At 36.7% G+C, this 26656-nt stretch overlaps 1 protein-coding gene across 1 annotated transcript in view; it reads left to right on the forward strand.

Annotated features, from left to right (window-relative positions):
- The window catches only part of wwox (WW domain containing oxidoreductase), a 227186-nt gene that overhangs the window by 31133 nt on the left and 169397 nt on the right, over nucleotides 1–26656 (forward strand). Inside the window, 1 exon segment of the mRNA XM_042753325.1 lies at nucleotides 26313–26415. Within this exon segment, the coding sequence (XP_042609259.1) occupies nucleotides 26313–26415 (103 nt within the window).

Here is a 26656-nt window from a genome sequence, read left to right on the forward strand (position 1 = left end):
ATGCTGACCGCGAATATTGCTGGGCACCCTGGGGCTGTGGGGCGCACTGCTCTTTTGAGAAGGGTCCTTGAACCTGTTGTGTGAGTGCTTGTGTTTTAGGAGAATACACGAGGTATAGTACACTGCAAGTCAAGTTTGGAACCAAGGCTGCATTTATTTGATGGCAGAAAAACATAATTAGTTTATAACAGTATAATTATGAAACATCATTACAAACAATTTTCAGCATCATTACTGCAGTACTGCAGAGTAATCACAGTAATCAATTACATTTTACAATATATTCACATAGAAAAAAGTTATTGTAAATATTACTCATTTACTGTATTTTTAATTTAATAAATCCAGCCTTTGTGAGCAGAAGAGACTTGTTTAACATTAAAAACTCCAGACTTGCTGATATTTTCAGCATTGGCTTTAAGGTATCACTGACTGGCTTTGAATTCATACTTTCGTAATATATATATAAAGAATTCATTCTCACATATACTTCTATAAGAACAATACAATTTTCAGCATGTATTAAAAAAGAGTGTATTATAAATGATTGATTTTTCATTTGTATTTTTGTATGTGTATGATGGAGTGTTGAGTAACTCTGGCTCTGCAGTGAGTGCAGTGCAGTCGTCCTCTTCTAATGAGTGCCAGTGGTTGAAGGTTAAAGAGTTCACTGCTTTTCACCTTGCTTTATTAACTTGCCTCTAAACCCTTCATCTGTTAAGTGCCAATGGGTTTAATTAAAAGAGTTAGGCAAATAATTACGATGAAAAGTTCATATTACTCGATTAAATGATGTGCCCTCTTTATTTAATTAGAAATATAACCTAGAATAGATCTCGAGCACTGAATCAAGACTGATTCAATGTCTCAATACATTTATCCTAAAGCTGCTGTTCAACCGTGAAACATCACTGTAGATCAGACTGCCATCTTGCACGGTTTTAAAACATGACAATATGAAGGCAATAATATTAATATTAGGCAGTATTAATGAACCTTTTATTGTAATAACTGATTATTTATTTATTTTTGCTATCTAGCTCAGAACATTGATTTGCAGCACAACAGATGTGAAATAAAAGACGAAGGTTGATAGAAAAAACACTGGTGGAAGTGTAAAAGTAAAGCAATACTCCAACAGCATGAGCGCTTGTGATTGTAATATACTCTGGGACTGAGGTTTACGGCTTCATTTGCTCAAGCGACTCACATGCATATTTAGCAGATTGTAAACATAGGGCCAAAGGAATGAGTAAAAAGCTCAATACATCACCCATCTTACAAGATAATCCAGCTATCATTACAGTGGCGTGGAGCAGAGCTGGAACTAGATTTAAAGCAACTTGTATTTTCACAGACTCATGAATCAGCCAGATTAGGAGGAGGATTAATTTAGGAAGTGCTAGGCTCTCTGTTTGATAGAAAGAAGAGAATGTTATGAGAGAAACTAGAACTGGGTTTTCTATAACAAGCACATCTACATTTTTTTTAAACTGGTATTAAACGTGCATGATTCAGGGTTTTTCTCTCATTTATAATTATAATTTTTAGGGCTGTCATTAATAGTGTTTTTATTTTAGTGTTATGTAATTATAAAACAAAAATCTGAATGATTGTAATATTATTGTATTCCAAGTTTTGGTCACAAATGTGACATCATAATTAGTGAATCTATCTATCTGTCTATCTATCTGTCTATCTATCTATCTATCTATCTATCTATCTATCTATCTATCTATCTATCTATCTATCTATCTACATTAATTTATATAAAACTGAAAGAAAAATATAACTATAAATTTGAAATGTTACTTTAAGTTTGTCTTAAGTCTTAAGTGCTTGAGTGCATTAGGTTTAATAAGTACTAAAATTACTAAAACTAAATCTGAAATAAAAAAATTAAAGCTATATATATATATATATATATATATATATATATATATATATATATATATATATATATATATATATATATATATATATATATATAAATATATAAATATAATACACACACACACACACACACACACACACATATATATATATGTCTAAAATAATTAACTAAATTTATAAAACAAAATTGCTAAAATTTAAACTGAAAATATAAAAATAAAGACTACATTTGAAATATCACTGCTTGATGTATTTATGTAAAAAATGTGTTTCAGTCATTTGATTTAGTTTTAGTGCAATTGTATTTGACTACAAATTTGATCCCATTTTAAAATGCATTGCGGTGTTACCATGATTCATTGTTTGTATATGATATTTGATAAATATGATATTTTGGAATATATTTTAAGTTTGTTCAAAGAATACCATGGTAATGGCATGGTACTTGTTTCAAATACCATGGTTTTGTGGCAAACATTATCGCGGTACCGATTCTCCCTGTCATTTTACTCTCTGTTTTCTCTGTTCACTTACAAACTGCCGCTGTTCTGTGACAGTCTTGTATTGTTCAGCTCTGGGGCCTAAACTCGTGCTAGCTTGGGCTGCTGTCGTAATCTGGCTTTCCCTTTCCACTCACTCTCACATAAAACAATATTAGCCTTCCGTCCCCTGCAGACCTCGGACACAATAACCACTTTCGTTTGGAGGAAAACACACCCAAACACTCTTGACACCTCTGGGCCGTCCAGTGCACCATGGGTATATGGCTGGCTACAGGTCAGGGCAAAAGGAAAGTTTGTTTCTTTTCTTCCTTCCTCTGATCCCTTTTTTTCTTGCTGCAACCTGGAGACAAAATGAGGGCTTAACCTGTAATGTTCTGTACAGGTCCCCTGGTGGCAGTTGAGCTTTTAGTGTGGGGAAATTACAGCGCTGCCAGGCTCTGCTACGCTCTGTGGACTGAGACCAAGTCTACTGCGGTTCGTCTGTATTACATGGACGTACAGAGAGCCATGAGAGGGGAGTGTGCTTATAAAAGCCTTCCAGTCCAGCCAATTTTACAAGAAACCTCAGTGTAAATGCACAAGAAGTATGTTCCATATTATGTCGAATTTTTGTTTGAATGATCATTCCTCTTTCAGATCTTGCAATAGTAGAGTTATTCCGTGTAAAACGCAAGGGAGAGTTTCTAACCCATCATTACAAGTCTTGACACTTGTAAATGGATGCTCCTCTACTTCACAAAGATGTATACCTGGTGGGAAACCTTGCCTCTAACCAGCCAAACCATGCGCTTTGCCCCTGATATAAAGCAGGCTAATTTGTCCTCGCCCCTTGGCTTCAGCTCTGAAGAGATGCGTGGCCAATGGATGTGTGTCTGCTTGGCTCTCATTAATTTTTTCATGGCCTGTGATGGATAGTTTGTGTTTATTCTCTGCTGGAGTCCTGCACGGTGAAAATTAGTCATTTTAAAGCATTACATATTCATAAACCAGGCTAGCATAGTGCAGAGAAGAGAACTAATTGTTCATAGAAAGGTGGCTGTGATTAACATAGGTCGATTCGCACAAGTCTCTCTGGAGATGAATGTTGGAAAACAGCTGCCAAGTATTGCACCTGTTTTATCAACCTCAGTGCTAATGTCCTTAAAATGTGTCGCTGTTTTTATAGAGAGGTTTGACACATCCAGTGTTTAGCAATTATTAGCAAAAAGCTATTCCCCAGATCCCTACCTGAGAAGTCAGAAATCAGCGAGGGCCTTGATCCAAACATTGGGACGCTGATGACTCAATTAATTAACACGTATTTATCAACAGTTTTGCTGTAAAACAGCATGTCTGATATTCTTCTGGTATCATTTGTTTTGTTTATGCATCTTCATTGTAGCTGTTAAGATAATGCATGAAAAATGAGCTCATTCTTCACATTACAAGAGGCCTACAGGGATAGTTCACCCAAGCATGAAAATTCGGTCATCATTTACACATCCTCATGTCGTTTCAAACCTGTGTGCGTTTATTTCTTCTGTCAAAAAAACAACCATAAAAGTCAAACATGGTGCAGAAATTAGTACAGAATTTTTATCCAGCTGTCCCTTGGAGGCATGATATTTCACAGGATTCGACATTTCCGGTAGGTGAATATAGTGAGCAGTCAATGGTCACTGAATTTACGGTGCATTCTGGGAATCAAAAGTTTTAATACACATGAATTGAGACATGCTCATCTCCTTTATGTGTTAGACGTTACTAATTAAGCTACCATAAAAAAGTGAAAAGAAGCAGTCAGTCGCATACTTTCTAGACATTTGAAGTCAAACAAGTTATGCTAGCATGACACGGGCATGCCACGAGGGCAGCGGGGTTAGCTGAAATAGCCTGGGAAACAGTGTTTTAAATCATTAAGTTGTCTTTTAGTAGCTGCCATATTCAAGGCCCTGTCCAGATGCTGTTTTAAGATTGCTCTCTCTTAGTGTAGACAGACCTTTAAGAGGCTGAGGAGAAGCCGTAAAGTGGATAGATTGCCCTCGCAGCCTCTGTCTCTCTTTATTGGTTGCGGTAATTGACATATCCTTGTCATTTAGAATCATCCGCGCGTCGCTCGAAAGTTAATTGCTTCCCCCTCCGCATTTGCATGAGGCTCACCTCTGAAGGGCATAGCTGCCCATTAATATTGTGTCATGATGAATTATCACAAATAAAGCCCAACATATTGATTAATGATGGCTGCCGGCCGCTCCCCCTCCCCCCATCTGAGGGGAAAAAAACATTGAGGAAAGATTGGGCCAACTCTTCGGAGGAAGAGAGTGCAGTGATGAGGTTTGATTGATAGAGGAAGATGTTGGGGTTTGGAGTCAGGAGCTTATGGGATACTGGGGGTCAGGGGATATGATGGATATCAACGTCGATTACACCATCCTATCAGTCATCTAATATAGATGTGTTTTATGTATTAACATCTACATTCCTTATTCATTTGCCTGCAGAAAACATTGAGAATGCATTCAAACATATACAGAATAAGAGAAAAGTGTTTGTTGATGATGAAGTCCTCAAGGATGTGGAAGTTTCCTGCAGAAGTTCCCATAAAATTCAGTGATGTTTAGATCCATCTAAATATAAATACAAATTCATCCTGGTGTTTGTGACATAGGATTTCTCATAGGACATCTTCGTATTTAGGAGCTATTCTTTTGCTTTCCACCAGCATGTTGTACCTCTAGAATCGACAAGTAGGCAATACCTACCAATACAAACCTCCATCTTCACATCCAGTTCTCAAGCTAGATGCAGCCAGAATCTAGTTGAGAACCAGTAATATGGAAGCCTATACAAGTTTACCCATGCATGCTTGGCGCTGATTGCCTTATGGACAGCATGCTGACATATAGCGCCGTCGGCTACGAGTGTCTCGAGTTCGAATCCCGGCTTGAGGACCTTTCCCGATCCCCTGCCCCGCTTCGCTTCCTGTCAGCTCTATATGGTCCTTTTATAATAAAGCAAAAAGTGTATAAGATGAATATTGTATATTGAAGATTGAGGGTGATTTTGATTTTCTGAGTTTATGTTTATTTTTTATTTTTATTTGCGGTGGAGGTGAACTGTCACTGTAAAACAGCTTCCCCGGTTCCGTCAGTGTCCACCCTGCAGTCATGCCCTTCAACTGGAGCAGTTGTAAAAGAAAAGGGGTGCCATAAGGATGGACTGCTGGCATCATGTGATAAGGTGCAGCTGTAAATTGCAGGTTGCACCTATGCTTAGTAACCTGCTCTCTTTCTGGTGCACGGTGTTGTCCTCTGAGTTCCAGGAAGAGAGTGGGTAAGGAAGGTGTACCATTACTGAAATGAACAGTCGAATCTATGTTCAATTTTATGAAGCAAGTGGATACTGCCCGTGCCCCTCAAATCTCCACCAGCTTGGGATGCTTGACTCATTAAGGAAGGGGAGCATGTGTGACCACCATACTTCGCCATTACTTTGACCAATCTCTTCTGCGCTTGCCCAACCACTGTATATCCCAACACCGGAAAAAGACGGTTGGTCGGGCGTGAAGGTCCTCTCAGTTCTACACATGAACCCTTTGGACACTTAATTGTCCATGTTTTTATATGCTATTACAGTAACACATTGCTGACCCCACTACAGCACTTCGACGTCTTCTCTATGACTATTTAACAGAAAAGAAGACCTTTGAGAATAATGTTTCACTGCCAGTGAATCAGGAGAAATACTATAATTCAAATTGTTCTTGGAATGCATACTTTGATCATATATTTTCATTGTAATTACTGCTTTTTATGGTTTGTGTCAGTCTGCTCTGAGAGGCAGTGTTGCTTGCTGTTCTGCTTCAGAGAGATTAAGTGTGACAACAACTGGTTGTGCCTTGTTTCCGCATGCGTGTGTCTGTGTGTGTGTGCGGATGCCATGCCCATGATGAATGCAGCTCATTATTCCGTTATAGCCTGCCGGACTTCAGCAGAAGTGGAGAAATGCAGACCTGTCCTCACAGTAAGTTGAGAGACGTGGAGTTCCTCTCATTAATGGCATCCCACAAGGATCATAAAGCAAAAGCTCAAAATGCAAAAAGAGTCTTGGGAGGAGGAGTATATTCTAATAAAGGAAACATCTCCAAAGTCGTTTCGGATATTGGTATGGGCCAGGGGAATAGGCAACTCCCTCTCATTTACAAAACTAAAATATTCCAGGTTACGAGTGTAGGCCTCTCAAGTTCATTAAGCATGTAAAAGAGCTTCTAATTTTGCAGGAAAACAAAGCCAGCAGTTTTGGGAGGAATTTGTAAGTGATGGTTGTAAAGTCTAACCCTGTGACAGAAGAAGTGTCGGCAGTGGACGGGCATCAGTTATACAAGCTGATTACATCACAAGGGGAAAAAAGAGACCCAAATGGGGCACTTGATGTCAGGCTGTAGGGTTGTCCCGCTTTGTCATTTTATGGTTCAAAAGAGTTATTACCATTTCCTACCCTCAATGTTCTGGACTGGTGCGTACTTCATGGTGGTCTACTACCCAACAGTCCATGCAACTAGTCATCCTGATAAGTCATAGCAGATTGTACTACAGGGACTTTGTTGACTTTGTTTGCAAGTCCACAAGGGTGTAGGGCAGGATTCCTCAAACCCAACCCTGGAGGGGCACTGGCCTGCAGAGTTTAGTTCCCTTCCTAATCAAAAACACCTGAGCAAGCTAATCTAGAGTTACTACAGGTAGGTAAGTTTGATCAGGGTTTGAGCTGAACTCTGCAGGGCAGTGGCCCACAAGTGCTGAATTTGAGTAACCCTACAATAGGGTGTCCTGTTTGCCAATGTTATTAAAAAGAGTGCTTACAAGCACCTTTTTGTGAAGCATGAACTGATGCTCTATGGACTACTACCCAAATTGCTACTGTGATACTGTACACTTGTTTATTTGTGCACTCATAGGTCTTCACTGGTTTGTCTAATAATGTATCAGATTATTAGACAGGACATTCCTCTGGGATGGGAATATGCAGGCAGCACGGAAGTAGATGTTGATATTTTTGTTATGTTTCTGGTTGAAATTATGAAAATGTTCATGCTTTTTTTTCCCGCACCATTGAATATAATGTCATATTTCACTTTGTCTTTTTACAAGTTGTGGAATGACAAGTCATGGAGATTTTTAAATGTTTGAGAAAAACGGACAAAGTTTTCATGTTCATGTGTCCTGTAGAAGTAGACTAATAATGTCCTGGATGATGTGACATATCTTTTTTTCTTGTTGTGTTAGAGAATTGTTTTTCCCCTGTCCATGGTGCTGAATTCTACAGCTAGATATTTTGGGAGTGACGTACTTTGGGAATCAAATTTTTTTGTTTTTTTTTTGTTGTTGTTGTTGTTCTACAATAGAGTTTTTCCAAATCTATACACCTTATATCTCTGTGCCTTGCCTCCCTATATCCTCCTCGCGGCTGATCCCTGCATCCCTGTGCAGTTTCAGTTGGGAGAGGGCCCTAACCACCTCCTCATTCATCACTCAGCGTTTGAACCCTCTGCTTTTTGGGCAGAAAAAAGAGGTGCAGCACTTTTTTCCCTGTTCCTCCGTACTCCCGGTGCTCTTAACTGGTAGTCTGCACTGGATGCAGCCAGCGGAATTAATTGCACCCTGTTACTGGAGATCAGCAAGTTTGTGAGATACGCATGCTGTTCAGCCATATGGCTGCCCACTAGGTGAAGAGTTTGATTAATGTTTCGGAGCCCTCCTTTTTTGTACGATTTTTTTTTCTTCTTCCTGCTAATATCTGATCCCTAACCATCACAAAGCCGCAGCTCTGTTTTCCAGCTCTTTTTGTTTATTCCTCTTTGACTCACGTTTGGCTTACGCACTGCACCTGCCACCTTATGTAATGAATGGCACAGCTTTTTCATATTGCAGTCCCATGCCTTTTTTGCTTTTCTGTATGTTTTTATCTTTATGTAAGGTCTACTTTGAAGGTCTTTGATACAACTTAGTGCTCTCAAAGAAAAAAGAAAGAAAGAAATGTTCACAATGGAACACAGACGTTTCTTCATTTTTACACAGTATATGCTTTGTGGTCCTTTTATAGACTGAATCTGATCTTCGTTTTCCCATGTTCCCTCGATTGTACATCTTTTTTAAAGTATCTGTTTTGCTTTTATTGTTGTTACCAATCAAAACCTTGTTTCTGAACACTACACCGTTTTTCACTCCCTAAGAAAACTTAAATTGTCCACTTTCCTTTGACAAAACGCCATTTGAGGGCATCGAGAGGGCATGAGCTGTGTTGGAGATGCTTGTCCGAAAGCCAACTTTTTGGACAAATATAAAAATATAGGATTGGGGATTTCAGCTTTGTTTTAATCACACCAGTATTCTCTCAGTCTCGTTCTCTCATTCTGTTCCTGTCTCTTTATCTAGGCCTCTCTCATTAAGTGTGGCTGAATGTGGCCCTGTAGGGCCTTTGTGAGAATGGGAGTTTGGGACGGCCTGCCCTCATGTGGCCCACAATCTCCTGAAGCCTCTTTCCTGGCACAGTAAATCTACCTGATTGTGTTGTGTACCCCAGCTCTGATGGGTGCGTTTCCAAGGTGGTGAAGTCTCCAAAGAGCCACTCTGAATTGCAAATGGTGGCCATAACTCAGGTGTAATGTAGATCTTAGCATGGATGGCCAGTCATTTCTCTCCATTTGGACCAGATGGGACATTCGCCCAATATCAAAGAGAGAGAGGAGGGTTTTATTGTGTCTGAACATTGTCGGCTGTGTGTCTTTACTTCAGAGAATGTGAAAAACAATATGGAGAATGAAAGCGACGAAGAAGGATAGAGAGAGAGCTGATGAGTTCATAATGAATGGAAAAGCCACAACATTGTGTCAAACTTTGGTGAACAACTCGAACATGACCTTGACACCATGATGTTTGAACTCAATCTCATGGCAATTTGTACATATTTTACGAGGTGGATATTTCGTACGAATTTGTATGACCTCACTCATATAAATCTTGTGTATTCTACGAGTTTCCCAATTCGTATGAATTCATACAAAAGACCTACCCCTAACCCCGCTCCTAAACCTACTCGTCACTGGGATGTAGACAAAGCGTACAAAATCGTACGAGGGAGGTTGCACGAATTTGTACGAATTAGCCACCTTGTAAAATACATATGAATTGGTTTTGAGATTGGATATTCATTGCTAAAAAAAAGAGGGATTAATTTTCATTTTTAGGGAATAACACTTGAATCATTCACTAATGAAATAACAAAGGAGGAAAGAATGGGGGTGGCTGTTCCCTGTGCGTTGAATAGTTTGCGGATGCAAATTTAAATCCCTCCTATTATTTTAATAATGTGCTTTTTACTGCTTTGCATGGATCATTTATTTGCAAACCAGGTTATTTTTTAGAAGGGGGCTCAAGGGTAATTTCATGCTTTGAAGCATTTATACCTATAACTTAATGAGGAAATTGTGTGTTGTGTTGTTTCCTGTAGTATACCACAAGAAATTGGTCATTCTGCTCATCAAAGAAAGGTGTTTATTTTCCAATTTTTCCTGTTGTATAGTTTGATTGCGTTCATTCGATCGGTTATTCGATTATATGTGGCGATGGTCCTCCTTTTCCTGTAAGATCAGTCTCAGCCCTGGAGTCCGACCAGCCACCCAGTCAAACTCGATTAGCTTCATTATTACTCAATTTGTCCTGAAATAGCGGGGAAGTGTTGATGAACTTCAGAGGGTAGTCTGTCTACCCCGTGAGACACTGCAGACCATCGTAATGCGGTTACAGGTACGGCAGAGATGCGTGAGGGAAGATGTCCGTGTCACGGAGTCAATGTGTCTCTCGTCGGCTCCTCCTGAAGAACTCCTCTCCCGCCAAATCAAATTAGGTTGCATGAATTAAAGCAATAACATGATTTGTTTACAACGCGTCGTTTATTTCCTGTCAAGCAGTGCTCCAGCAGCAGGCAGAAATTCTCTGACCTCTGACCTTGTCATGGTTCACAAGCTAAATTTATTACATTGTTCTGTGAAGTTCATCATTACATGGGCACTGATGCTATTAAACATACATAGTTTGAATGCACAAGAGTCAAATGTGCTTCACTATGTGCTTTCATCATTGGCCTGTTTTTAAACCACGTTATTATTCCAATTTATATTCAAAGAAAGAAGTCTGTGATGAATTTAACTTTATAAAGTGACTTTGTGCAGCCCTTAAACAACTTAGAGACAATTTTACTAAAACAGAGACAGGAAAATCAACTGATATAAATCTCTGTAAATTATTATTAAATAATATATAAAATTATTTTATTTGCCTCCTGCCTCTATAAATAAAATATTTATACTCAAGCAAGCTTATTTATCTTTTACATTTTATTTTCAAATGATGTGCATTTGTTTTATTATTATAATTATTATTATTTTTTAAATAAAAACAGCTTAATTCAAATGCAATTAACAAAAAAATGGCTTCATATTACAAATATGCAGTTAGTTTATCTTAGTCTATCTATATATATACTGTATATATGTTATAATTGAATGAGTAAAAAGTAAAACAAAATGCTTCCATCTATTTTTGATCTTGGATTCAATTACTGCAGTTCATCAAACATGCAGTTTCATAAGAAAATACATCATTTTTAATACCCTTGTCATTTGAAGTGATGATCAAAGACAATAAATACAGAAGAACCTCTGGTGCTTTTAAAAATGTTTTATGTCTGGATATTGAAATTATATGTTAGATTGTTTTTAGAAAACTACACATTTTGAAAGCATAAAGGAAAATTACATGAAACCTGATTTGGAACAATTCAATCATAAAGAGAGCGGCATATAAAAAGAAGAAACTCATTATTATTATTATTATTATTTGTCTCTGGGAGCTCTCATTTTGCTGACATTAACAATATGAAGTTTTGCACAGCGTGGTGACATTTACTCTGAACAGATCTAACACAGCAATTGATACGTCCTTAAATCTCGGCCACCGTATCAGAGAGCGCAAAACTTGCAGAATTGCAAAATACAGCTGGTGTAAATATGTAATTGGCGGGGTTTATTCCGAGCTCTCAGATATCGGGGAGCCATAGGTGTTGCATTAAGATCTGGTTGTTAGGATATCAGGTAACGCTGCAGATGTGTCGCTAAATTCTGCACCGTGTGCAGATCTGAGGAAAATTGGGAGTAAATCTCTCAATATCTGCTGTGATAAAGACACATTATTTCAATGTACTTCTCTTCCTGATGCAAATCAAATTTTTCCCTGTAGGGCAGAGAGAGAGAGCGAGAGAGAGAGAGATGAGGTGGAGGACAGACATGGGCTGAGATGATGATGATGTGGGCAGAGTTCATGAGATAAGACAGGAAGTTGAGGGGGTGATGTTGATATTATTCGGTATTGATATGATATTATATCGATCTGTTTGAAATGAAATGTGTTTGAAAATGAAATCGTATGGCTGTTTTTCTCCTGTACGGCAAACAGCGCAACACATCGTGTCACTCACAGGATGTAGACGCGCTCAGTGAAACATTACCTGTCACAAAAACACAGAGACCTGCCACGATTTTGTTTCAGGAGTGGAGCTTCAGAATAAAAGCAAACTTTCTGCTTTCCCAGATAAAAGTTTTATGGCAGATTTCAACTGAACTGAATTTTTCTTAGTGATTTTGCAGTTCTTAAAAATAATTATAGACCAATTTGTCAGTAACACATTTACATGCCTCCTATATTCAACAAAGTAATTTTAGCCACATTTGCCATTAAATTCATGTTTATTTTTGGCACATGACATGTTTTTATGTACGTTTGTGAGGGTTAGATGAGAAAACTATTTTATTTATTTATTTACCTAAAAAAATTCTCTTTTACTGTCTTTACTCACTTAATCAGAGACAATATTATGTTGGATGTTGTTTTATTTATACACATTATTTTACTGTTACATTTTTATTAGTATTTTGAGTTATTTTATTGTTTTTAAGTTAATAAGTTAGTTAGAAATATACATTTCAACAATGTGCATTCAAAAGTTTGAAGTTGGTAAGATTTTTTTAATGTTTTTGACTAGAATCTTTTCTGCTCACCAAGGATGAATATATTTGACAGTAATAAACAATAATGGGATAAAATAATATTTAAGTTTAAAATAAGTTTTCTGTGCGAATATTTTAAAATGTAATTTATTCATTGATTTTCAGCATCATTACTCCAGTCTTCAGTGTCACATGATCTTCAGAAATCATTCTAATATACTGATTTGCTGCTCTTTCTGAAACTTTGTTTAATATTTTTTTTTTTGGAAACTGTTATACATTGTTAAATAGAAAGTTTCAAATAAGAGCATTTATTTAATAATAGTTTATTATTTTTAATTTTTTGGAACAATGTAAAAATCTTTGCTATTACTGTTTTAATACATCCTTGCTTAGTAAAATAATTAATATACTTAAAAGAACCAAAGACTTAAACTACTAGTTAGCTAGTGATTAGATCACATCAGCAGTGTGGTTTATTCTTAAAGCAAAGTTTTGTCCTAATGATGACTAGATTCACTGTTTTGGATCGCTGCATTTAAACTGAGAATGGATGTACAGAATGACGTGTTCGGTATATGATAGAGTAAACCGTAATAGCATGTGCAGCAGCGGCAGCCCCCCCGGGTCCTAAAGCCCGCTCAGTAAGGAGTTTTAAATCTGTAGGAGGTGCAGTTGGCCTACTTCTAATAAAATGAAAGCGAAATACACAAATAATATTTAGACTGTGTTTCTGATTAAATAAAGCAGTAAATGATGTCATAAAATCATGAGTATGTTTTGATTTAAAGGTCAGAATCTATAGCTTACAGGAAAAAAAAAACACAAAAAACACGACACTTAAATTAAATAATTTTATATATACTGATTTATCCATGAATGTGTAATATATTATTTTTTTTAAACAAATTATGAGCTCTAAAAGATTTTTTGAATTTTTACAACTCTTTTGCTTTAGACCATCTACAAATGTTAAATCTTAAAATAAAATGTTAAGGTTATAACTGCATCTTTGTGGAAAAAAAAAAATACAGTGATTGAAAATAGTTTCTTTATTTTCATATCCTCTTTGTACTGTCATTATAAAATAACTTTGTTATTGTTTATTTAATTCTAACAAACCAAAACAAACCAAAATAATTTGATTATTTTTACACAGGAGAGACTTGGTGTTGTTTCCAAACAAAAGGAAATATATCGGTTATCGGCCAAAATGAGTTGAAAATTATCGGCATATCGGATATCGGCAAAATTCCAATATCGTGCATCCCTAAAAGTGATCTGTTTTTGCAAAATAAACTCATCATATTTTAATACAATTTTTTTTAATGCATGCAAGTGAACCCCATATTAAACCCTTCTGGTTCTGCAACATTTCATTTCAGAGATGTAGCAAGTTATTACACTTTGATGAAAGATGATGAACACTATTGGTTCACATCAATAAGACGTGCAGAGGCAATTATGATTAAGCTGATGTGTTCCTGAAGAACAGCTAGGGCAGAAAGGCACACTTTAGTCAGTGTTTCACGTCTGCGCTCTTCCCACTGAGCTCACGTATCCGCACTCATATCTTGTGTTTCTCAGCTGGAAAATGATTCCGTGTCCTTCCATATCCTCCTTCATATCTCCAACTGTTTGATTTGCAACTTGATTCCGGGAGAGAGAGAGAGAGCAAACCTGTAGATTACAGAGAGAGGGACCCAAAGCCCTGTCAGATACAGAAGAAATCAATTTAATATAGACTTAACTTGAGGAAATTGCATATTCTCTGGCGATGTGCTGAGCCGACACTTTCCAGCGGCCCTCGAGAGGGGCCGCCTCTTTATTAATTGCCGCGTGCGAATGAAAGGGTCTCGGCTCGCACTCTTCTCTGTTGTCTGCGCGCGACTGTGTTTCGAGAGGGAGCGAGCGAGCGCGAGTGTGTACGTGGAGTAATTAGGCACCTCCAGAAGGCCTGAAAGCGAGGCAGCCAGGTGGAGCAGAGATTGGAGGGTATTTATGAAGGAATGTCATAATTGTGACAGGATGATGTATGGAGCGGCAGCGCTGGCCATTTTTCTCTCCTCCTCTCCTTCTTTAAAAAATATATGATAAAATACAGTCTTAAAAGTTGATGACCAATTTTGTGTGGTCAGGTCACGGCAAGGTCACTGAAATTTCCCGCCGTTTCTCTTTCTTTGAGGAAGAAGGAGAGCGAGGGAGAGGGAAAAAGACTTGCGCTCATCAAAGGCAAATAATAATGGAGCAGGTAAGATGAGGTGCTCAAAGTCACCCGTCTAATTGCTTTTAAAAGGTGCCCTTTTCAGATCAGGACTTCTGTGTATCGCTACACACACACACACACACACACACACACACAATTGCTTTCCATTTCCATTTTGCATTCATAACCTCGAGTCAGTCTCTCGTATAATTTTATTTTTCTACTTTAGAAGCATCATTTTATTAACTTAATGAAATACAATGTTTTTAATACTTTTGTAGTTATTTAGATTTTAATTCTGGTTAGCTGATATAATTCAATACATCCTTGCTGAATAAAATAATTCATTTATTTGAGAAAAAATAATAATTCTCATTGACCCCATATTTTTAATTGGTGATATTACAATTTAAAAGGACTGTTTTCTGTGTGAATATATTGTAAAATGTAATCATTTCCTGTGATCAAAGCTGAATTTTCAGCATCATTACTCCAGATTTCAGTGTCCTTCAGAAATCATTCAAATATGCTGATTTGCTGCTCAAGACACATGTCTGATTATTATCAACGATGAAAACAGTTGTACAGCTTCATATATGTTGTTGGACGTCATGATACATTTCTTTTTAGAATTTTCTGAGAATACATAGAACATTTAAAACATTTAAAAAAAAAAATATATATATATATATATATTTTTTTTTTTTTTGTATGTATATCTTTTGATCAGTTTAATTAATTTTTTGGAAAAAAAAATTAACAGTGTTGTTTTTTATTTTATTTATTAACCACCACTTCTGTAGAGGATGAAGTTTATTATTATTATTATTTTTTAAATATTTTATTTTGTGGATTTTAAGTCTGGTTGGCTGAGCCATGTTGTTTTATTTTATTTTATTTTATTTTATTATTTATTTTTGGAAATTAGTAAAACAGGTTCACAAAATGGTCTGATTTATTAGCGAATCATCCGATTCAAAATTATTCCTTAATAATTCCTCATCAATCTTCTTTTACTGTGGTAAATCTTTAACATGCATTTTACATTTCCATTTAACCAAAAATTTTATATATATATATATATATATATATATATATATATATATATATATATATATATATATATATATATATATATATATATATATATATAAAGAGAGAGAGATAAATTAAATTTAAATTTTTCTCACAAAAGGCCCATTTTGGATGTTTATATATGTTTATAATTGTGTAGTGGCGTGTCCTGAATCCACATCATAATTAAGCTCCTAGTGCTTGATAGTTACTTTGTATCTGAGAAAGAAAATACATCCTGTTCACATTAGAGTGAATGGCCACTTTATTAGCTCTACTTCCTCTATAGGCAGGAAATGGATGGAGTAACAGCCCATCCATTAGTTAAAATGGTTTTACAGCACATACACTCCGTTTACCTTTTGCTAACTGATGAGAATGTGTAATCAACAACAGATAAATTACCCATCTGTGCTTCAGACACTGTCAGCCTGCAGTGCCTCATGTTCCTTTATGCAGTATATGTCAGAGCTGACACTGCTGACCGCTGTGTTTGTGGTGCTGATGCGGATGGTGCAGGTTCAAGTCTCATCTGCAACGTTTTCCAGTTTGCCCAAATCAATTTCTCTTTTTCTTTGGCATGTACAACAGCTGTCAAATGTTTCCACACACCTACTTAATATTTATTAAAGTTTCCCCCGTTTTAGAATAATTGCACAGTCATAAAAACTATGATATAACATAAATGTGGTATGGAAATTATGCAGTGACCAACAAATGAAAATGATATTTTAGCTTCTTTATCTAGATTCCAGCTTTGCTTACTCTGAGCAAAACAAACAAACACGCAAATTGTAGATTTTCTACACAAATTATTACACTGGAATAAAATATTTATTTGACTACAAACTAACTTTAAGCATAATATAATATAATATAATATAATATAATATAATATAATATAATATAATATAATATAATATAATATAATATAATATAATATAATATATTAATGCAAAAATGGAAAAATTAAACAAGCATCAAACATCCATTAAAAAAAGAAAAAAAAAAGTTGGAATTGTAGCTTTCTAACTGGATGAAATCTGAAGCTTTTTCCCACGATGAATTAATGCTACTTATGTTTGCAGCTGCAGCATCTCAGAGCTCTTTGGTCTGTCACCTGCTCTGCTCTGTTTGCACACTCAGCGTTAAACACTGAAGTTCACCAGAGAAAGCTCATCTCTCTGCTCTTCCCGTGCCCTTGAAGAGAGGTGCGGATGTCGGGCTTTCTCGTAAAATTCGTTTCGTCCATGTATGCTCTCTCCCTCTATTTCTCTAGTCTCTTTTTTTCCTCTCTGAAACCCAGCCATCTGTCTGATTGTTCACCTCCGTTGCGTTAATGCTTTTACATGCCTTCTCCCTCCTCTTTCCAGGCAATAAACTTTATTTTCTTCACAGACTTTAATCTGCACAGGAAAGCAGGCGTCCAGCTTGTGCGCTTCTTTTTGGACCCGCTCCAGTCTTTCTGTTCCTCTTTTCTTTCTATGCATTGTTCCATAGTTTTATAAAGCATTGTGCAGTTACTTAACTTTCAATATGTCAAAGGATTTAGAGTGATCGTAATATATAGATATATAAAGAATATTTTTATGGTTTAAATGTATAAAATCTAAACAAATGGCTGTACATTTATTTAAATTGATTGGCTTTATATGTAGATTATTAATGCTAAATTCTTTAGTTAACCATAATTACTGGCTATATATATATATATATATATATATATATATATATATATATATATATATATATATATATATATATATAGGGATGGATGTTTCCTTCAAGTGAGCTTTAGGGATGGATGTTTCCTTCAAGTGAGCTATATATATAGTCACTGCTGAGACTGACTTACATTACTTTTTATCCTCATAATTTAGAATTTTTATGCTATAATTATGACTTACTAATATATATATATATATATATATATATATATATATATATATATATATATATATATATATATATATATTTTTTTTATGTTATCACGATTTAATGTGTTTTAATGTGTTTACCATTCAACCACTGACTATATGAAATATGAGATTACGTACAGGTTTGGGGGCGGGGCCAGTGCATTAAATGTGTTAAAATATTTTAATCACATTATTTTTTCATAACAATTAAGTTAACACGTTAAACTGACAGCCCTATTAAGTACATAATAATGCATTAAATACTTGAAGTAATCACATTTTATCAGGATCATTATTGTTAGCTAAAACCATAAACCATTAAAAAGTGTAAGCTTGTTTTATTTCAGCTGCTAAAACAACATTTCTCATTTTCATTTTGTTCAAATCAATGTACTAAAATAACATAGTACATAGTACTATAACATAACATAAAAACATAGTAACATAAAAATGATCTAATATAAAAAAATGCAAAAACTGTGAAAACAATGAAAAGTAAAACAAGAAATTAAATAATTAAAAATTGGTGTGTTTGTGTGTATAAAATGTATATATTTGGTGACAGTCTTTACCACATTAGAAGTGATGAAATGTAAATTATGTGTCACGAATAGCAGTAAAAATGAGTGATTCACTGCTGATGGTAATATCTCAGGCCGTTGAAACCATCTACCTTTCATTTGCATGATTTGTTCAGCCCAAAACATGTTTGTGTGTGAATTGTACCCATACTAGAGTTCTGTCTGTGTCTTTATAGCATCTGATTACCATCATACCATGTCACATGACTGAAGAATGGATCCATTCCATCCTTAATGAAAAAACATATTTGTCTCTATGACCGTTCACTCCGGGGACCCCCAGTGCTGCTGCAAATTTAGTCCTTCCTGGTCTGGCGTCCCGTCTCTCTGGCTTTCTGCTCATCCAGCGCGTGATAAATCTGTGCGCGCTCCAGTGGGGCAACACAGGCTGAGGAATAACCCTCCAGAGCGCTTGTGCCGGCACTTTAAAAAATAAACCTGTTTGTTGCATCTCCATCATACATTTATCAAATCATTTCAGAGCAACGCTTCGGCTTCTGTCGGCTCCCGCCAAACCAATTTATCTCCTTCTAAACAGGGGCTGTAGCTAAACGTGGAGCAGGTGTCGTCAGTCACTGAAGCATCCCAGAATTCTCTCACTTCCTGCTTTCTGAGTGTCCACATTATATCCTGCTTGTTTTTTACTGCTTAGTAATGCTTTATAGCCTATAAAACTACATATATAAAAGATTTTGATGCTGCTCAAGGCTTTTTCCTTCCTAAACTGGGGAGTCAGCTAAATTTGAACCATTTCCTGGTATCAGTGCCTCAATTTTCTGATGCTCCAAGCAAAGTATCCAGGGGAAATATTCATCCCCTGAAGAAAATGTAGGTTTAGTGAGACAATAGATGCTAGAGTGTGCTGTGATGATGCACTCTAACAGGTCTGGCTTTGCTAACTCGTCTTCTGCCAGTGTCTCTAACCATCTGCTCTTTTATGACATGTAAGATGGGTTCCCCTAAATCCCAGAGATGAAACAACAATGCTATGAAACAGATATCAGACATGATGAATGACAGAGTGGTAGCTGGAAAATAGTTTTGCGGTCGCAATACCTGAAACAGAAGGACAAACGAGTCTGTTTTGTAATTTTCATCTGGATAAGATGTGCCCAACTTGCAAATAATGGACCCCTTTCACTGATAATTTATATAGTTTGAGTATTTATAAGTACTCACAAATGATTAATCGCGATTAATCGCATCCAAAATAAAGGTTTGTGTTTACATATGTGTGCACTGTGTATATTTATTATATATACAGAAGTCAACATTTGAAATGGATCAAAACCTTTCATCAGAGTTTTCCTAAAAACTAAAATCAAAATGCTGACTACTGTATATATTATTATAAAATTCTAATACAAATACTATAAAAAATGTTGACTACTATATATTAATACACACACAGTGTGTGTATTTAAGAAAAAAGTGTTATGTTTATGTATTATGAATATAAATATATACATGTAAATATTTTCAAAATTTATACTGTATGTGTGTGTATTTATATATACATAATAAACATATACACAGTGCACACACATATTATGTGAACAAAAACTTTTATTTTTGATGCGATTAATCAGGATTAATCGTTTGACAGCGGTAATATTTATGTGTGTGAAATATAAATTGCAAGGTGCGTATTTTTAATTTAATTTATTGAAATAGCTTTGACATAATTGATACTTCTGTATAGTCACTTAGTTATTCCATTGAAAAATAGAAAGGGCTTGATGGTGTCAGATTGGAAAATCAGGGTTTGAGCAAGTTGTTAAAATTTAATGAAAGACTACAAAGATATTTTGAGTTATATACACCAGTAAATCCAGCACATTAAGGTGTAATAAGAATGTAAATAGGGTCAAATTTGACTCCATGTTGACTTTACGGCATCATCGGTGTAATATTACTAGTACACGTCAAATTATGGAGGAGCTTACTTATGTGTCGTGATTAAACTGTGCTGTAGTGGAAGGTGACTGTAGGCTGTGCAGTTTGACAAGGTCCCCGTCAAGCACAGTTCCACATTGATGAATGGTGTTTGGGGATGTTGGGTAATTTTTCCGTGACAGGGTGTGGCTCTGGGCGACGTTGCTGTTGATTGCTTGTGCTCTACACAGACTGGAGAGTTGACCATACAGGGTTGTAGAGTGGTTAAGACTCCTGGCTGGTTATGCAAATGTTGCAGACTCACTCTCAGGTGGGGGTGACCACCTGGACAATTACTAACCAGACAATTAGTAAGAAACCTTGTTGTGCCCTTTTGCAGCGCACTTAACCCCAGGTTGCTCCCGAGGGACTCTTAACTGCAATTAGTGCACTGTAAGTATCTTCAGATGCATCTGTTAATGGATAGCAGTGGGCCGAAATTCTAGATCGTGTGGATTCCTATTGAGATGACTGGATTTTCTGCAGAATTTCACTGAATTTCAAAGTAAATGTTGACCACATCTTTAGAAGGAAGTGGAAGTCCTACCCAAAGCTTCCTTGCCTTTTTCCTTACAAAATCATCCAGTGGTTTGCTGACTGCACAGAGGGGCCCTAGTAGTCCTTCCCTAGTATGTGCCGAGGACTTTGGTGTTCAGATTCTTTGGGAAATCTCTATCACTGTAGCTTTGAGAGTTTGGAAGCCCCTGACAGCCATAGACCTTGAGGCATTGACCCCACTGCCTTTCCAAAATGGTAAGAAACGTGGTTTGGAACCACTGATGTAACATACCAGACTTCCTTGAGCACAACTGTCTGTTCAGCTTTTTCAACATTATCTAAATTAAATAATTGGTGGTTAATACTTTTGGATGTATAATTTTTAATATAACCACAATAATTTTTCATTAATTTCTTGGGTGTTTTCTCGGGAGACTTTAGTTGAGATTGTTGTTGCATTATTTGAATAAGCTACAACTTCTCTGCAGATTTCAGTTGATCTAAAGCAATTAGTGTTTTTAAAGTGTCATGTAAATGACACTCAACTAAAATAATACCAGTCCATTTTTTTGCAAAACCTTAATTTTGCTGAAATTGGTGTGTGTACATTAATCAGACTAAAATTGTTTTTAGCATTCAACTATTGCTCCAGAAAACAGAGGAGAGACGTGTCGTGCATGTATACTTCATTCACCTTAAAGGAAAGCATAGAAAGCTCTTCTGGTTTTGTCATGATTCAGACTCGAACCTGTTCTATTCTCATTCTGTATTTAAACCCAAAACTCTTCTGGCCTCAGTCTTAACTGAACTGAACTGAATCTACTCGGGTTGCTTACATGTTTCCCAGAAGACAATATAAGTTACATTTACCCTGATCTTCAAATTCAAAAGTTTTCACCCCCGGCTCTTAATGCATGGTTTTTCCTTCTGGAGCATCTGTGAGCGTTTGAACCTGATGTAATTGTTGCATATGAGTCCCTCAGTTGTCCTCAGTGTGAAAAGATGGATCTCAAAATCTTACAGTCATTGTTGGAAAGGGTTCAAATACACAAAAATGCTGGAAAACCAAAGATTTAGTGGGACCTGAAGGATTTTTCTGAAGAACAGCAGGCAGTTTAACTGTTCAGGACAAACAAGGGACTCATGAACAACTATCACTGAACAAAAAAGCACAGCTGTGGCCAGAATTACAAATTCAGAATGCAAATTTTCATTTATCCCTGTACATACGTTACATATATGTCAAAATTTGCTGTTCTTTGCCAGAACAAGCTATGAAGTGAACCAGACTTTGCTGATAACAAAAGTCTGGCTTGTGTCAGACTTGTACAGGCTGTTAACCAACAGTACCACACCTCAAACCTACCTGTTCTGGTTTGATATCTGTCCAAATCATTTAGTCATCAGTCTTCACATCTGTCCTCTTGTGTTTCCCAGCAGCTGTTATTTCCTGTTTTCCAGATTTCACATGCCATAGACCTGCCAAACACGGCTAGCGGAGCCTGAAATGCAGTAACTCATGCAACTGCCGTCCATCATTCTCCCAGCAATCAGTCTAACCGGACATTCATCGTTCCTCATCTGTTGCTTACGGTAGAATGCAGTCCTCAGGTGTTCACACTGCGCTGTTTGTCTTCTATCAGTCATATTTATAATACTGTTTACCCTCGCCACAAGTGAACCCCTTTTAACATCCCAATGTATTCGTAACCTGTCAAAAGCATGCAGCCCATTTTTGGGTTGTGACATGCCATTTAGGAAACACTGAGATAAATCACATTGAATGGAGACTGTAATCCACAGACAGATCCTTCTGAAATAATTATCCGCTTGCACTGACATTAGTTTCTGTTGTTCACGTCTGCCCTGTGGCTGTTTCAGAGCAGACTTATGCTGTCTACGTCTCAGTCTTATCGCATAATCACAGTGCCCTGGTCAAGGTCTGCAGGCCCACAAGCTAAACATGATTTAGATAAAGAAGACCTGCTAGATGGAGTAGCGTTGCACTACTGACAAATAAGCAGTGATGGGCAGTAGCGTCGCTACAAGAAGTGATGCTAGTAGTTTAACTACATTTCTCAGTAGCGTGGTGGTTGCATTTCTGTTTTCTTAATCAAATAGCTTTTCAGTAGTGAAGCTATTTTTTTTAATCAAGCAGTGCGGTAGCATCAACAACAGCTAATATTACATTATCCAAAGCATTTCTGAAACTCAAGCTCAAATTGGAATTATAACCGCTAAGGATCACTGATCCTGGACCAGTAAAAGTGACGCCACTAAACCTCGTAACTTCATTGGCTCCTCAAACTGTCAGTCAAACCTCATTATTCCTCTAGCCTCTATAGTGAATGAAGTGTGGTTTGCAATTTGGAGATTCTCAGCTTGTTTGCAGTCTGAAGGTGATATTTTGGCCAAATAACAGATAAAACTGAGCGCCCACATAGCGACAGAAAACTGTATGAGTTCATGAAAATGTAAATGCAGTGGCCGTACTGCCTTTGAGGCATCAGTGACAGAAAAAAAAACATTCGCTGGTCAAAAACTTCATATTTGAACTTAATTTTGGTGAAATGTTAATAATATAATGACACATGCAATGATGCAAATAAACGTAGCCTAAGTTATGTGTAGTCCTATACATCTATATGTTGACTTATGTTAACAAATTATTTTTGATTTTAATAATGCATTAGTAAATGTTGAAATTAACAGTAATAAATTTAGGTTTAGGTTTAATGGAAACATAAGAATTTATGCTTTTTTCAGCAGGGTAATGATACTCATACTGTGCTGCACATTATTGACAATATTGAGCTGAAGCTTGACTTTGCAAATTTAAAATCGCAAATAAAATCGCAATATCTGTCAAAAAAATCGCACTTAGATATTTTCCCCATATCGCACAGCCCTAATTACAGCAATAAAATATAATTACATCATGAACAAGAACATGAACAACATCATATTAGACCACAGAAATTCCAAAATGACATTTCCCTTACATTCAACTTCCAAAAGTGCATTCATCTTTGCCATGTTACATTCATTTAGTTGACTAGTACTATGTGCTGTATTAACAAAAACATAAATGGCATTAATAAAAACACTAACACGGACAAGCTACGCAATATCGTGGTCATAATCGAATGCGATTCATCTAATGAACGCGATATAGGACAGCTTTTCAGTGATCTACGGCTCTGTGTATTAAATGCATCTGAATAATTTCCATCTGAAAGCCCGTGATGAAGATTTACCAGTACTATTAATCACAGAACCGGCTTTACTGACGAGATGCGCATGACAATCACATGTGATTTGTCATGCAGCCCTTGTTTGTTGATCACAAAGTACAAAGTATAGGAGGAAAACTAGAATGCCGGGTGTATTCAAAGCGCCGCCATTACCGTTTACAGTGCATGGAATGGTGCGCTGTGATTTGTTTTTATATTTTTGGTTGGGGGTCTTTGTGAGTTTTGTTTGTTTGGGGGTTTGTTTTTAATTCTTAAAAAAAAGGGAGACTGGCGTTTGTTGCGGTTTGGAAAAAAGGGAGAAAACATGGCCAATATCGCATTTTGCATAAAATTAAAATTGACTTTTCAATAAAAAATGGCGTTTATCACGTTTTGGAACCAAACTCTATCTATCTGTCTGTCTGTCTGTCTGTCTGTCTGTCTGTCTGTCTGTCTGTCTCTCTGTCTATCTATCTATCTATCTATCTATCTATCTATCTATCTATCTATCTATCTATCTGTCTGTCCGTCTATCCGTCTATCTATCTATCTATCTATCTATCTATCTATCTATCTATCTATCTATCTATCTATCTATCTATCTATCTATCTATCTATCTATCTGTCTGTCCGTCTGTGTGTCTATCTATCTATCTATCTATCTATCTATCTATCTATCTATCTATCTGTCCGTCTGTCCGTCTGTCTGTCTATCTGTCTATCTGTCTGTCTATCTATCCGTGTTCTAACATTCTATCGTTCTATCATTCCCTTTGTTTTAATTAAAGTGTATTTTGCCACATATAATGCTTGTGCATCATGTGCGTGTTTTGTATTGGAGTCATTAGATGGAAGCCAGTAATTCTGCTGTGGCATTTTGTTGGGTCAACACAACTTCCTTTTTAATATTATATTGATGGTCTTTAATAACCAAGTGTCCTAATTTTTGTTGGCGATAACGCTGAAACAAACATCTCTGGGTATTAGTCAAGCCCCATTGGACAGTAATAATCTGATGAAAAGTGATGTTGAACAGTTATTGTATATCTTGCAGTTTGCAATCGAGGGCGTGTGACAAGACTAGACTTGATTGCTCTGAAGTCTTTATAGTGCAGTAGCCATCTAGAATCGTCTACGGCACTAATTGCGCAGAGGCTGATTAGCAATTGTAAGTGGTTCGTGGACGTGCTGTTGATAGGAGAAATGCTGATGGGGTGGTTTTCCTGTTAACCTGGTAGTGTGCTGTACATGGCATAATTAAATTGCCCCATGTCTCCTAACCCCACTGTAATATTAGCAGAGTTTATACAGTCATTCATCAAAAACCCCTCATCAGAGATGCTGTACAGGACTAGCGGAACCTGCTAAGTTAGCACACAGCTGTTTGTAGCTGAGAAGGAAACACAGTGAATAGTCAACGAAACAGACCTGAAATTTTCTTTATCAGCATTTAGCTGTATTAGCTTACTAGTAATAAGGTGAATTAATAAGTGATCTGTTCTGTAGTTTTGTAGTTTTTGTACACTAATACTTGACTTTGCATTATCTAGTTTATTACATGGTTTCTAACAATAATTTCACATAAAATTAAATAATATGCGAGAAGAGAGAGGCAACAGTGCAATAAGGGACATTAAGTTTTTTGCATACAATATCAACTATTAAAAAGCTGCATAATAATAATAATAATGATGATTGATGATGATGATGATGATGATATTACTACTACTACTACTAAGTAGTAAATATATATATATATAAAAAATAATCTTAAAATAATTGTATGCTAGAAGTTTCCGTTAGAAGTTTCCGTTTTTTTTTTTTTTTTTTGTTTGTTGTTTTTATTCTTTGACTTTTCTACTGACTTTACCTCAGGAGAACTTGAGCTGACCTCTGACCAGTGAGACTCTGATCCTTCCTTTGTGGAGTGATTTATGTGTCTTCCTTAATATCGATCGTGTTCTGGTATGATCAAAGGTGCACCTAAAAGGCAGCACTGAGAGAGACCATTATTGTGGATTTGGCTTTGCTCATACATTATTTATCTCCTTGGGCCTGTTCTATATGCCATTATGGACATTATGAAAGAAGGGAGCCACTGCCTTACCGTTTACTTAGTGTAAGCACAGGATGCACGCAGCAGAGATCGGATGCAGTCAGTGCGGAGGGTCATAAAAATGCCATAAAGAGGATATTGAGATGCTCTCCCGCCATAGAATGTGCAACATTCCCTATTGGAAATGCACCCCTGATTTAGGGAACGGGAGATGGAGTTGTTTTTCATGGCGTCTGTGAGATATAGTGGAGGGTTTGGGTGGGAAGTGTTCAGTGAGTTAGAGCTTTGGCTTTCAGTTTGTTAGCAGTGTGATAGTGATGGATGCAGCTGGTGTAATATCTACTGCTTTCTCTTTTTCTGTTCCTCTTTCACTAGCGCAAAGCCCGTGTTGAAGCCATGACGCTGGATCTGTCTTCCTTGAGGAGCGTCCGACAGTTTGCGGAGATCTTCAAAGCCAGGAAATTGTAAGTAATACACAGTACAACAGAATTGTAATATAATGTTTCATTCCCTACCTGGATGAACGCTGGCTAGGTAATCATAAAAAGCTTTCTGCTCGCTCTGTCCTGAGACCGACCCCCCCCCTCCTTCACCCTGCCCCCGGCTCCATTAACGAACTATCGCATCAGAGAAGGGGCCAAAAGGTCTTCCCTCTTTCATTGAGACCCCTCATCCCTCTCTGTGGTCAATAAATAAGTACCCGAACCTTAGCTATAATT

The sequence above is a fragment of the Cyprinus carpio genome, chromosome B25 (assembly GCF_018340385.1).
Source record: "Cyprinus carpio isolate SPL01 chromosome B25, ASM1834038v1, whole genome shotgun sequence".
NCBI lineage: Eukaryota > Metazoa > Chordata > Actinopteri > Cypriniformes > Cyprinidae > Cyprinus > Cyprinus carpio.